This window comes from Strongylocentrotus purpuratus, unplaced genomic scaffold, assembly GCF_000002235.5.
Source record: "Strongylocentrotus purpuratus isolate Spur 01 unplaced genomic scaffold, Spur_5.0 spur5_scaffold_6, whole genome shotgun sequence".
Taxonomy (NCBI): Eukaryota; Metazoa; Echinodermata; class Echinoidea; order Camarodonta; family Strongylocentrotidae; genus Strongylocentrotus; species Strongylocentrotus purpuratus.
The window spans coordinates 16,972,403-16,987,096 of record NW_022145612.1 but is presented as its reverse complement, the minus strand read 5'-3'; the positions used below and the strand labels follow the sequence as shown (position 1 = coordinate 16,987,096).

The 14,694-nt window shown below is 36.4% G+C and overlaps 2 protein-coding genes across 3 annotated transcripts; one reads left to right on the top strand and one right to left on the bottom strand.

Moving 5' to 3' along the window:
• Positions 1-1,175: 1,175 nt before the first annotated feature.
• On the bottom strand, positions 1,176-5,914 carry LOC582076 (peroxisomal membrane protein 11C). The gene is made up of 4 exons (XM_782049.4): positions 5,606-5,914; positions 5,018-5,196; positions 4,247-4,309; positions 1,176-3,496 (listed from the first exon to the last, which is right to left on the bottom strand). The coding sequence occupies exons 1-4, from the start codon at positions 5,846-5,848 to the stop codon at positions 3,277-3,279; spliced, it is 705 nt and encodes a 234-aa protein (XP_787142.3). The 5' UTR covers positions 5,849-5,914; the 3' UTR covers positions 1,176-3,276.
• Positions 5,915-6,729: 815 nt separating this feature from the next.
• On the top strand, positions 6,730-14,636 carry LOC582113 (probable splicing factor, arginine/serine-rich 6). 2 transcript variants are annotated; one of them, XR_970422.2, is made up of 6 exons: positions 6,730-6,862; positions 8,544-8,782; positions 9,252-9,497; positions 10,592-11,280; positions 11,752-11,844; positions 12,688-14,636. XR_970422.2 is itself a non-coding variant. In XM_782084.5 (5 exons), the coding sequence occupies exons 2-5, from the start codon at positions 8,559-8,561 to the stop codon at positions 12,701-12,703; spliced, it is 579 nt and encodes a 192-aa protein (XP_787177.1). In that variant the 5' UTR covers positions 6,730-6,862; positions 8,544-8,558; the 3' UTR covers positions 12,704-14,636. The 2 variants fall into 2 exon arrangements, 1 of the variants encoding a protein (XP_787177.1); XM_782084.5 differs by lacking the exon at positions 10,592-11,280.
• The last annotated feature ends 58 nt before the right edge of the window (positions 14,637-14,694 follow it).

The following is a 14,694-nucleotide window of genomic DNA, read 5'->3' as shown; positions in this document are numbered from 1 at the left end:
ATGTTCCTTTGTCTACCTGAGGAACTGTATATTTTGTCCGCTTTCTTTGTTCGTCATATTCATAGTGATACCTGTATACCAACAGTTAAAGGTACTATGTCCCATTTGCAGGCGAAAATAACAAGTCAACGCAAAGCGTAGCATCCCCTCGCAGGGTGCAAATATACGTCAGAACAAGTTGCCTCCCTTGGACTATACTATTATTTATATTATTAGGCAAGGAAGTTAACCACATTTTCACATATATAATAAGAAGTTTTTGCATATTCAATGAGCTATGACCTTTCACCTTTGACCTACATACTCAGAAATCGAACTTAGGCTGTACATGTATTTTGATACCATGTAGGTTCATATTAAATTTCATTAAAATTTGTCAATCATTACTCAAGTTATCGTATGGAAACCAGATTCTCATATTTAATGAGCTATGACCTTTGACCTACATACTCTGAAATCGAACTTAGGCTGTGTTTTGATACCATGAACCTTCATATCAAATTTCATTAAAATCTGTCAAACAATACTTAAGTTATGGATCGGAAACCAGAATCGCATATTTAATGAGCTACGACCTTGACCTACATACTCTGAAATCGAGCTTAGCCTGTATTTTGATATCATGTACCTTCATATCAAATTTCATTAACATTTGTCAAACATTACTTAAGTTATTGATCAGAAACCAAATTTGTTACGGACGCACGGAAGGAAGGACGGACGGCAGCGTTGACTATATCCCACCCGACTTCGTCAGCGAGGGAATAAAAAGGTTAAATTCCAACTGCATTTGAAAGACCATATGTATATTATTACCAAAGAAAAAAAGATGTCAGTTAGTCACTCAATAATGTCTGACAGTGAAGTTTAGCAAGTAAACTGGTTTCCTTGCATAATTTGAATACTAGGACACTGCTAATGTTTAAATTTCACAGATAGGACATAAATGACATATTCATAATTCCTGCAAAGTTCTACAGAATTTGAGGTTGGCTGCAAAAGGGACATAGTATCTTCAAAGGTTATTTTGAGTTCTGACAGCAAATAGATTTCTAAGAGTGTCTTGATACTTCCACTGAAAGGGCAAGACTTCCAATTAATGATGTATTTGCACAATATATTGTCTTATAATGCTAACTGAGGAATGGCCAAAGAAAGAGAATGAAATAAAGCGATTTATCCTGACCCATATGTGCAACACATGTTCTAATTATAGTCATGCTTTCTAGCAAATATGGTTTCAGCAAGTTTTATTAATTTTATAATTTTGCTGATCAAAAAAATTCACCTACCGCATGACAAACAGTTCAAAATAATTTGAAGCTTTTTTTTTTCTTGAAAAGCAATTCCATTATAACTTATAAGAACATTTATTACCTTACCTCTAAAAAAAAGTCAACTTCACACACACAGCATTTACTGTGAATGCTTCTTGATTCAGTGGTTTTGAAAATTGGAGAACCTGGGTTCAAAACTCAATCTGAACAAGGATGAATGAAGTCACGATCAATCTCATACTCTGACATTCAATTGTAGTGGAGTTTAGAACTCCAACAATTCATACACTCACAAAGTCCTACTGAAGTGTGCATACTGTAGACAATCAAAACTCTAGTTATTAATACATAATAAATATGTATCACACACAATATCATAATGTAGAAAATTAAAACAAAAACATTGATTATGTGCTCTGCACATAAAGTACAAAGTACTGGACATACATGCACAAGATATCTTCGTCATCATCAAATATATAAAGCACAATCATTTGGCAGTGAGACCCCAGTGCATATATCAGAGTTGATTTTGCCTGGGGGATTTCAGAAAGAAAAAAAAGGAACCACAGGCAAATTCTCCCTAACAAGTGTATCAAATATATTAATAGACGCAGAGTTTGTTAAGTAGGAAACACTCCGTCTCTTGGATAGGATGTCAAATGGGAGCTCCATGTAGAGGAACAAAAAACAAGATGTCCAATTATTAAAAGGCAATATATTACTAACATTCTTGGCTATTTCTGCCCTCTATGGCTTCAAACCATAATTCATATACCATTTTTACACTTTTACTACATTTATGAAATGTTGATAACATACATGTAGATTGTATGGCTACATTACAATAGGTTTCAGGAGGCTAAGTCTTCAAGCAGTGGCACATTTTAAGAATCACTGAATGCATACTGGTACACAAGGAAACTCTAATTCTAATTGCAGTAGTTAAGACTTAGGAGCAGTCAAAACATGTACAGAACATCCAATGATCAGTCAGCCAGCAAGTAATGCACTGGCCTCAAATAAAATCGGGGTTGATTCTAAGTTTCAAACCCTAGAAAATCTTTACTGCTAGCAATATTTAATGCTTTATGTATAAAAGTCAATACTACCTGAGAAAAATTCACAATTCTGTAATAATTCTGATTTAATGGCGACACAGATTGTTAGCAACTAACCTACATGTACAATGGCTGTTAGAATTGCAACTGATTATCTGACCTCAATAAAAAACAAATAAATTATGGAAGCCCCAATATGGAGTCTGAAGTTTACTTCATTTCAAGGCACTCTATGATAACCAAGTTATTTCAATATGCCATCATAAAATATTTAATCAATGAAAGATCAAAGTGTCAATGCGAGTATCAAGTTGTCGGCCATTGCATTCAAATCATATTGCATATCAACACATAATACCACCATACACCAGGGTCCTGTCTTATAAACAGTTGCAATTAATAACAACTTATTTTAAATGATATCAATCGCAACTTTGTACATAAGAGATATGAAACTGCACACTTGCGATTGATTCGGATCAATTGCAACTCTTTATAAGACGGTGTCCAGGTATATATCAATCAAAGAGAAGGAGAGTACTGGCAAGAGGAACATTTTGGTAAATGAGCATTCATGTGAATTTTACTCACTGTAAATGGTAGCCACCAAAAGTTAAAATTTGCAATCTAAACAACCACCAAGATTGCCTGATCAGCAACGCAGATAAAAAATTCAAAGTCAAACCAGAGCCTTGTTTCAGGACAATCCAGAGGTTTCACATGATAATAAGTACTGGTATAAAAATGAAAATTTGTGGCTGTAAATTTTAAGAGAATTTAAAAAAAATAAAAATATTCTGCACCTTTGCTGTTCTCATTGACATTGAAAAAAAATGAGAATAAATTCATCAAATTTTGTTCGGATGCATTCTTGTTACCAGAACTCAACTTCACCTTCGACATAAACATGGGCACCTAGCTATCAGCACCATTCACTACTACCTCCTGCTCTCTATGAACAAGCTTAACTTGATGAGCGATGAGATGGTCCCAAAGAGCCCCACCCAACGGTTAGGGAGTTTGTTGGACCATAAGAACCCTGCAGGCATCCAGTGTATAGCATTGCACATGTCACAGCCATCGGCTAGCATACCTAGGACTATCCTAGTCTGTTCCTTGGTCAGGTCAGACGCTCTGAGGACGTTCCCGTCTTGAGAGCTGTCAGGAAGAGAAATAAAGAGAAAGGTCAAGTTCTGATAAGGGTGAATATATTCTGTGATCAATTATTTTTTAAAATTCGAGTTCTATTGATGTAAAATATAAACATTTAAAATATGATTCATGAATGTAGTCTGCATGACTATATAATAATATCATGTTTACAATAATGGGCAACATAAAAAATAAACGTAAACATTAAACATCATAGGTGTGGAAGAATATCACAAATGAAATGTCCCTTCGAAAGACTTCTCATATAAATCCCCTCATAGTTTAAATATGGCCAGTTAAAGTTTAATGCCACATGCGTGTGTAGTCCCATATAAACATTTTTGTGTGCAGTGCATGTGACTTGTGGCAAGATTGTGGGTAATTTCCTATGACCGTAATGATTATAAAACCTTACAGATTCTATAATTCCAAATTTGCTTCCAGACAGTATATTTCATAATGACATCACTTGGCCAGCACTTGACTCTTTCTTTGAGCACAATGTAGATATAGCTCTGATTAAGATTAGTTTTTCCATATGTTGTACTCCCTGTTTGAGCAAGTTTTTGTAACCACATAATTGACATTTGTATAAATTCCTTCTTTTTTGATTGTTTGTTACTTTGTTTGTTGTTTGTTAAAAGGGACATGCTATGAATGTCTATTACTCTACAATCTTTTAAGCTCACATCTAAATCAATGGCAAGGGATAGGGAAATGTAAAAATAACTGAATGCATGAGGTGACAAAACCTACCTTTTAGCTTGAAGGAAGGCTATCTTTCTTTGTCTTTGTAGATCCATGACACCACCACTACTTCTGCAATTGAATAAAATCACATCTAGCGTATTATCAAGTCATCTGGGATTGTTTCACGAAACCATTAAGTCTAAGGGGAATGGATTCCTACCCCACCCCCTCCCCCTCCCTCGTAAAAAAAATCCTTTTTGTCATTGAGTGAGAAAAATTCTGACACATATGGCATACAGATAGATTGTCTTATAAAGAATAAGTCCATGAAGTTTCACATCTCTATCTCACATAGTTTTTAAATGTGGCTGCAATTTGTGACGCTGTGTTTGTGACTCTGCGCAATACCTGTTGGTTGAAATTATTATAAATTTGGTACCAAAGATGCATAAGAGGCTAGGCGATAAAGTCATGAAAGCCATCCCCCTCCCAGGGCCTGTTAAAAGCAAACACAGTACATATATAACATCTGGACAATATCAGTCATGTTTCTATTCTAGAATGCAACAGAAAACAAATGTTACCGTTTTATAACCCACTGCTCTATGGATAACCCAACATTTGCTTTATCAAAATTTGCTCTGGGCATCATTTGAGCTTCAGTTGCGATAGAGTTAGGTTAGGTTAGGTTAGGGCACTCTCATATCCCTGATTAGGGTTAAGTATGATGTTTGAGTCAGCGATGCAGTCAGGGAATGGAATAAAGTAGAGTTGCAGATAGACTGCCACCGGAGTAAGTGATGCAATTGCTCAGTCTTAGTTTCATGCATTTCTTACTTGATAACTCCAAGTGACATTGACACCAACCATGCAGTCACAGAGAGGTGCCACCATCTCTCAGATTGAATACGGATCAGTTGATTATCTGCTGCCCATGCTATGTGCTCGAGGACGAAGAAAGTCTGATCCACCATGTTCTTCACCACACCAACTACCTGCATCAATGTGCTGCGCTCCTGCATGCCAGAAAGACAAGTTGTGGTATAAAGATGGAATCAGATTTCACAGATTCAAACAACAGATTCACTGACAGTTCAAGATCTCAAATGATGATGATGTATCAAACACAAATACTAGCAGAAAATGTCATGTAAATTGTAATTGTAAAGGTAAATGTAATCGATAAATGTTCTCATCTAGAGTGTAAGTAAGCTTGGTGTTTGTTAATGTAACAGATACATGTACATTGATATAATTATACACAGACAGTGATTATGTTTACTGAAAGTATTATTATTATTTTTTAACTCATTATTTATCAGGGCCAGGGCCGGGGAGTTCACAAAGCAGCTGCAGCTAGCTTTGTAGCTCACTGGCGCGGGCGAAGCAGCTCCTAAGATACACGTAAACCGCGCGGCTACTCACCCCACGCCCCAAGCCGTAGGAGAGGGTGTACGAAAGCATTGGTAGGTCGTCGAAAAGGCGAAGAATTGTCCGGCAAAGACTCAACTGCAGGCTGACCGTAAGAAGTTTCTTCGAATTCTCATTACTTTTAGATATTCCAGATAACATCAATAATAAGTACGTTACGGTCCTTATCACCTTGTCCCTCCCTGAGTAAGTCTGAAGGAGTTTTGTAGTTTCAACGAGAAACTTTGACGAAGCCATCTTGTTTCAGTACATACTACTACCAATACTTGTTTACATAATAGTGCGCATGCAGGGGGCGTGGCCTTCAGCGAGTGAGAGAAAGATAGAGGCACATAAAGAAAAAAAATGAGAAGAAAATGAAATAAAAGCAAAGAAAAGGAAAGTAAAGGAAAGAAAGGAAAGGAAAGGAAAGGAAAGGAAAGAGAGGAAAAGATTGGTCGCTATTTATATCCGCCCTCCATTCATTATACCACACATTATTTCACTGGGTCAAAAAGCTGATAATGAACAAAGCAATATTCATTTCCAGGGGGGGGGGGGGGCCGAGGTCGGACCGTATGCTTGGAAATATGTCAAAATGTACGTGATTAAGTAAATGAAAAAGCATATTCAAAAATAAATTAATAAAATTCCACTCGGTCGCCATGAGCTCGGGCATGAGCTATTCCTCGCATTAACCATCTCGTCATACATGTCATGGCCAATATGAACTTAATTTAATTTAGGAATTAGAAGAGCATGAATATAATGATGAGGCCCTAAACTTGATCGATTATAGGTCACTGAGTGATTCCTTACTTCATGAATTAATAGTGACATAATGGATGGTGTACACCAGTCAGCTAATCCCCCCCCCCCCCAGCTTTTTCTCTTGAAGAACTTCACCCACTCGGGGAGATATATGATGATAGTTACATGAAGGCCCTCGGCTATCCTTGAAAACAATCAGTCATGGAAATTAGGGGGGGGGGGGTGTCAATACGAGCTTTCAGCAAAAGTGCGCAAAATTGTCATGTCCATTTAGGAAAACATTCCTGTAAATTTGACCTAGATCGAGTCGCTTCTGTTTGCAAATTATGCAGAAGGATGATTGAAAGTCTAAAACCTATACGTAATAACAACTTAGTTGCGATTTATAAAAGGGTCTGCGTCCGCAGACTTCGACAGTAAAAGCCTGTACTTGCAAGGTATTGTGGGATAGCTTGAAGAAGTGCAACTGGATCCAGCAGTCAGAGTTCAAGGCAAGGAAAGGTAAGTTAAAACTCATATTTGCCATCAATGTTTGTGTTTGTATCGTGTGGTAAAATGGATTCGTATTTATGAAAGCGTATTCTATCTTCTAAATTAACTCGATATCACTATACACAATGATTTATCTTCACATGAAGCAATTTCGGATCGACGTCTTGCCATGAATGGCATAGCCTAGATACAAGAAATAATAAGGCATGCATGCATGCAATGCAATGGTGAATAACTATAGCCTGCTATCAAGTGAAAAAGCAATGTATGAACTTGCTAGGCCTAGGAGGGCCATGGGTAAGCCTGAAGGGCTAGGTAGTTACATCTACATGTATATGATATTAATATCATTTAGCCTTAATTAGAATACATATGCCTGCCTGAAGAGTGAAATGAGTGATGTAAACAAAACATGTAGTATGTACGTAATCGCCCTTTCAAAATCAAAGTTTTACTTTCAAGTTTCATTCAGTTTCAGCTCAGGCCTCAATCTGCCCAACGAAACTAGCAAACTGGCGCTGGCTGCCTTTAGAATTTGCTAGTGCCTGTAATGACTATATGACTCTTTTTTTCTTCTGATGTTAGATAGAGAAATAGGTTGACCGAAGATGGCGGAATTAAAAAAAAATAATTAGGAAATGTGATATTTTATCCACAGAGCTACCAAGTGTCACACATCCACTATTCCAGGGTCTGAAAATACGCATGACGTACGTACGCTACACCCTCGCGTGTCGAATCATGAAAATGTCACGCATAGCTGATCTTTGAATTTGGCATCTCTGTATCCATGATTTCTCACAAATATTACCAAATGGACTACAAAGTTTTTAAACTAAAATTGGTGCAACAGTGCAACTACACAATTTATCATGAAAGAAGTCTGGAGATATCGCAATCTAAAAATTCGATGTTGGATAGGTATGCGTTGCAACTGACGAAAAAGATCATTAAAAAAACGGGACCTTTATGTTTCCTCATTATGATCCACATTTAAAATTAAATGATCTTCTGAGTTCTGACAATAGAGAGACAGCCAGGCAGGGCCGATTTCGGGGACTCTCCCATTTGAGAGAATGTCTGCCAAATTTTTGATGAGCCCAATGGATTTGTGAGTGGATCATCCAACAAAAACTGTTATGAAAACAAAAGTAGCCAGAAATAATAAGCCAGTGAATTTTTACAGAGATGGATGAAACTACTATGAAAGATTGAAAGGTGTTGTTATTCATGAGGATCTGGTCGTCATATCTGTATGAAGAGCAAGGGGTCCCCTTTGCAGCAAATGGAAAAAAAGGAAATTGGTATCTCAAATAAGAGACTGTCTCTCGAATGGGCTACCAAAAATCTTGACAAAAGTCACAGACATTAGAGACAGTCTCCCAAATAGATCTTAGTTGTCTCCCATATTGTCAAACATAAATAAAAGATAATTGGCTAAATGAGAAAATCAAATTGATAAAAGGTTGAAGGAAATCTGATCTGATTAGCTGATGATGATTTAATTGACTTTCAGAAAAATATTTTTCTGCTTTACTTATTTTCGGGATAGACTTGAAATGATGCCACCCTTCACCCTTGACATACAATGATACAGGAAGCTAGTAAAAATTAGCAATAACATTAGATGTCAAAATAGATAAAGTTATATATGTGCGTTTCTTTTTTATATTTATTTGTTTAATTACAGATTACAGACTCAAGCATGGCAAGGCACAGCAGCAGAGGAATCTCACCAGTCCCATTAGAGTGTAAAGTGTATGTAGGGAACTTGCCATCAGGAGCCAGTCGCACAGAGCTAGAAGAGGCATTCAGTCGATATGGGCGTGTCAAGAATGTCTGGGTCGCTAGGAACCCACCTGGTTTCGCTTTTGTTATGTTTGAAGATGAACGTGACGCATCTGATGCTTGCAAAGCTCTAGATGACAGGTAAGATGAAATGTTACTAATAAATTTTGAAGAAGACAATCTTTTGAAATTGTAATTGTCGTTGGAACATACCAATGTAGTATGTACCCATATATGAATCATCAATTATTAAGTTGATTATGAAGCAAGTAGTATGTGGGGAAGAAAATGTGGTATACTTCAATGATCTCTTTAGGAATACTGGATTGAATTGAATGTTGAAAATTATCTTGTGTCAGTTTCATGAAGAGAGGTTGTTAAATGCAGACTCCTACAAGCAGGCAACTAGCATGTACAATGGGGACTAATATGGCATTATGTTAAGCTTCCAAATATGATCTAAATAGGCTATATTCTATTCTCTATTTTTAGACATTGGCTTTACTTTAGTTAAGACATACCGAGGTTGATCAGCTAAATTCCTTTGAGATAACATTGTTCAAAGTACATGTCGTTAAGAATATTTTAAAACTGTGAAACATTGTTACAGAAATGTCTGTGGAGTTCGAGTTCGAGTGGAGATGTCCTCTGGCGAATCGAGGAGGTCTCGTGATCGTGGTGACCGTGGAGGAGATCGTGGTCATCGGGGCGGTGGAGGTTTCATGGGTGGACGTCGTGGTGGAATGAGGGATAATGAACGATGCTACGAGTGTGGTCAGAGAGGTCACTTTGCCAGGGACTGTGACAGGAGAGGAAGATCGCCAGGTGGCTACAGGAGCACCAAGCGTTACTCAAGGTGAGATCAAACAGACTTCATGAATGTTTCAAAGGATAAAGTCTGCTTTTTTTTACTAGTAGCAGTTATATATTTTTGAGCTGAGAAGATGCCTCACTATACTCCAAGCAAAAAAAAGTAGCTGTAGCCATACTTGTACACCAAACATTGTATTACATTTTACAAGGTCATGTACATGTATGTTTGTACATCTCTCCTTCCCTCGTCATGGCAAAATACAGCCTATAGTCTGAAATGTATGAGGTGGTCTTTATTTGTATTTATATTATAATTTTGTTGTTATGTAAACCTAGGAAAGCAAGTCTACATTCTATTCTTTCATGTCCCATTGGTAATGAATTTGCGAAATGCTCATAAATTATCAGAACAAACAGAGGGGCAAACAAGGACATGTAAAACAGGTTATTTAATATTTTGTGTACACAGGCGTCCGTATGATGGCGCATATTCATACTGATACAGATGAAACCCCACATTAATACCAAGATTTGATTAACCAAATTCAAGGAAGTGATGATTATACCATTCGTACACATATTTCTGTGCATGTGTCATAAAATGTTACCACCTTGTTATCTTAGGATTGCTACTTGAAAACAAGGTTTATTCATATTCCAGAATCACATGGAAACACTAATTACAAATGATAATGTCTCGAAGATATCATACCTAAACAAGAAATACATGAATACTATAAAATGAATTGATCACACCTTGTCTTTTCTTCACAAGGACATTCTCAATTAAAATCAGGATTATTGTGAAGTCCATAAACGTTAATCTAAAAATGGACTATGTTATTCCAACTGTGTTTTGATTTTATTGTTAATTATGCCTTTTATTTTTTAAAACAAAATTCTCCCATGAATATTAGATTAGTTTATTAAAATGCTACTTATTACTTAATAAATGCATTGCATTAGATAATTGATGTTTACTTTTCCATTTTTATTTATCTAATTTCAAGTGCTAAATCAATATTTTAACAAATAAATTTTGTATGCCAAACAATTAATAATAAAGATTATAACTAAATTAAAAGAGCCAACAAGTACAGTGTATATGAACAAATACCTTCGTCCTTACCCTTCCAGGGCTCTCCTAGTACGATCCTCTTGACAACCCACAATGCTTCTACCATGATAACCCTTCATGTTCAAAGCAACAATGTCGCACCATGCCTGCGCTCTCCTTACATCCATCACCTCTCTCTCTCCGATGAGTACAGCATGGGTGTAAGCAGTCACACAAGTAGGGCCCAGCTCTATCACTTCTGTGTGCCCGCCCCACCCATCACGAGCTTCGTCTCTTCCCTAAACCTGCACACACCGGGGCTGCAAATTCTAGTTATCAAAAGTTAAAGGCTGCCAAATAGCTGGTTAAGGGTAGAAATCATCCAACAAAGGCCTGTTATGGACATGGTTGGGGTCAGCTGGCAGCCTGGCATCGTACATCGGTCAAAGCCAGATCTGCCCTTGGTTTGAAGCCCACCATTGTCAGCCAAGCTTGGTGAATCCCATCACTAGCATCATATGGACATCTTTTTGATGATCAACTAAATGGTCAGTAAGGTAAAAGAAAGCAACATGGCTGTTGGGCACCGGATCATCAGCCTCTGGTTGCTTCCCTCCCTGAGGCTGCAAGGGTAGTAAAACCAGTCCCCCACAGCGCGCCAGCAATCTGTTTTTGTCTTCCTGCACATCTGTAAATGATGGTTCTTCTTTTTCCTCATGTCAACATTTACATCAATGTCATCTTTCCTTTGCAGCTATTTTCAATACAGGTAGTATGTTGGTGGTAGACTATGAATGGGAAAATGGAAGCTCTATGAGAATGCGTACATGTATCTATCTTCATCTTTAGAAGCCTGTTATATCGTCCCCTAAAAATTCAGAATATATAAAACATCAAATATGTATTAAAAATGGTTTGGCCTGTATTTAATCAAGTTGTTTTTCATTTTGATTTGCATGACATACTCTTAGTAGATGGATAATTATTATGTCTTCATTTCTGGATCTGTTGCATTTTAAAAGATTAGGATTACTTCCTACATGCTATATGGTTTTAAGACTTTGAGAATCAACAATATAAAAACTCTTCCCTAATTCTAAAAGCTATCCGTGCAATCTATTTACAAAAAAATATATATATGCTTCCCTTGTGACTATTGGGTGCTGGGACAGTGTCTTGGGACAACCATCCCCCAAATCCAGTGATGTTTCTAAAACAGACTTGTTCTTTCTCGCTTTAGATCCTTGTCTAGGTCTCGGTCTCGCAGCCCCCGTCGACGTGTTTCTAGAAGCCCACCTAGGTACAGGAGTCACAGCCGTAGCCGCAGCAGGAGGTAGGTCTCTTCAATACACCATTTCTTTCTCGGCATTAAATGTTTTGTTTCAAATGTGCATTATGTGCATGCCATTGATACATTTCACTCTCTCATGAATTGGTGTGAATATGTTCTCATTAAGGGAGCTTTTTCTGTTACATAACCTCCATTCTATTAATATTGCTTAAGGCTCGTTCAGATATAAAATTGTAAAACACCACAAAAAGGGCTTCGTCCTTTTATTAACGTGTGAATGAATGGCAACTACTCTTAGCAAATGTTCTGAGCAATACACCTAGCTCAGTGTTAAAAAGTAGGAAATGTGAAGTGTTTTGCATGAAAAAAAAAAAAACGTCACAGTTTTGCCACGTCATATCCCTTGTATTGTCATTTACGGTTACTGTAATTGTTTCTCAAAGGGCTCAAAGGGATAGGTAAATCAGAATAACCATTGTTATAGTACGCAATACATTATACATATCACTCATATTTTTTAGAAACTCAAGTTTCCTTTATACTTCATTCAGTATCTTTTGCAAGTAATTTGTTAATTCCAATTTCAAATTCCCATTCAAATGTGCATGCCATTGATTCTTTTCACTCTCTCATGAACTGATGTGAATATCTTCTCATTAAGGGAGCTTTTGCTGTTACATAACCCCTTGTATTGTCATTTACGGTTATGGTAATTGTTTCTCAAAGGGCTCAAAGGGATAGGTAAATCAGAATAACCATTGTTATAGTACGCAATACATTATACATATCACTCATATTTTTTAGAAACTCAAGTTTCCTTTATACTTCATTCAGTATCTTTTGCAAGTAATTTGTTAATTCCAATTTTGTTTTGTTTCTTTGCAGTCGTTCAAGGTCATAAGGAGTCTGAAGACTTGCTAGGAGATACACTCAAGCAAAAACCTGGTATTACATTATATAGTAAATCCCAAGTGTGGGAAATTTGTATCTGTAAATAGCTTTTAAGTTTGTCTGCTTCATGTATATTTTAATACAATGCAAGTAAAGCTTACAAAAATGATACAGCCCAAAGCTGTTACAGTTTACATGTATAACTTCTTTGGTTGCTGCTTTAGAAAATACAAAATCACATGTATTATTCTGCATGATTGTTCAATAAAATTTGTTTGATGAAATACAGATTTGAAATCTCCTAACCATATGTAGATCATGGTAATCCGGCAAAGTTATGTGATATCCTAAGACGAATGGTTGAAGACTGAATTGTTTATTGTACTTAGTTATTTCCTTGATCACTATTTGCAGTATCCTATTTGTTATGATATTAGACAATTTCTATGCATGAGAAGGCACATATGACACCCATTTGTTCTTTATCATAAGTATTACCCTATCTGTTGCAAACCATTTGAGGAAAGTGAAGATGCAGAATTACATCCTGTATTCTATGATCCATGTTGATGGCTTATTGGAGTGTTGATCATTTTTTGTACTACATGTTGTATTTTGAAGATTCCCAACAATATTACATTCACACCTTGTAGATTAATAGGTGTAATGGAAACCATCTCACATTCTAGAGAAACATTTTCATTATATTTTCGTTTTATCATTCCCATGTCACTTTTTGTCAGTATCTCTCATGATGGAGAAGTATAGTAGTCAAACTAATATTTTTCGTAACAGGAAGGAAACACCTGCCCAGTTTTTAAATTCTGTTATCTGACATTGAGCACACATGGATCATATGATGGATGAACTTGAGTTTATTTACTGTAAATAAAAACACTCACTGGGCATGCAAGGGGTGGGGTGGTATAGAATTTAGCCTTCATCATTTATTCACTGGAGATCTGTTCACAGTTATTGATAAAATGCATGTATATAAATTGAGATATCACAGGTCATTATGTATAGCATTTTTATCTCCAGGAAGGACGTGTTAATCGTCGTCTTTTTTGTCGAGCAGATTATTCATTTTTTTCTGTAAGGCTTATTTTATGTTGTGTAGACTGATATTTATGAATCATTTATCCTGCTCACTTTTTATAATTTTTGTACTAAGTTTACACTGTACATGTATTATAAAATTCAACACATAACAGCACTTGTGTGCAGCTTATATTTTTGAAATGAGGGATTTAGAACATATGTGTAGTAGCATATCCACCGAGATACTGCGTACTAGTAAATATTTATGCAGATGATGTGGAGGGTAAAAAATGGAAAAGTTCAATTCAGCGTATGCATTCACTGGCTGCAAGAAACAGGATAAGTATGGGTAAGGGCTACACAGTTGGATATTCCTTTGCAGACATATACTCCTAACATTTCCATCACAATTCACCCTAAAAAGTTAGTGTGGAGACCTAGCAAAATAATATTTTCTACTGAATAGTGACTACCGTAATTTATTCAAAGAAAGAAATCTCTTCTTTAACAGATAATTCTCCCATTCGAGATCATTTGGGCAAATTAGACTCAGACTATTTCCCACTTCAAGGTTTATCAGAGACTCAGAGACGCTGTGTATGAACCATGAAATGCTCTTATGCTTAATGATAAATCAGCCGATCCGTAGTTTCATTGTGAAAGCACAGAATGGTGTTGCAAATGGTCCTGAACAATGTTGTCAATGTCGCACTAATGTTATGATCAGTCACATATAGTGTTTTTTTTGCCCTTCATAGTGTAAATTCTTTTTAGTCAAATTGTATTTACATGCATCTGAAACCATGTCATTCCTTTACTATTCATATTATAATTGTACACACTTGTGCTGTCTGACTGGTCTGATATTTTGATGATTTAAGTATTAAATTGTTTGTTTCCTACTTGAGTTTGTAACCAGTTTTGCTTTCATAAACCAACAATTTATGTGCATATAGTCAT

Excerpts from the sequence above, each read along its gene's own strand:
- LOC582076 (XM_782049.4), bottom strand. The coding sequence starts at position 5,848 with ATGGCTTCGTCAAAGTTTCTCGTTGAAACTACAAAACTCCTTCAGACT. Across the intron at positions 4,310-5,017 it reads ATGTCACTTGGAGTTATCAA|AAGTAGTGGTGGTGTCATGG; the intron begins GTAAGAAATGCA and ends ATTCAATTGCAG. Across the intron at positions 3,497-4,246 it reads GCCTTCCTTCAAGCTAAAAG|CTCTCAAGACGGGAACGTCC; the intron begins GTAGGTTTTGTC and ends TCTTCCTGACAG.
- LOC582113 (XM_782084.5), top strand. The coding sequence starts at position 8,559 with ATGGCAAGGCACAGCAGCAGAGGAATCTCACCAGTCCCATTAGAGTGT. Across the intron at positions 8,783-9,251 it reads TGCAAAGCTCTAGATGACAG|AAATGTCTGTGGAGTTCGAG; the intron begins GTAAGATGAAAT and ends ACATTGTTACAG. Across the intron at positions 9,498-11,751 it reads AGCACCAAGCGTTACTCAAG|ATCCTTGTCTAGGTCTCGGT; the intron begins GTGAGATCAAAC and ends TTCTCGCTTTAG.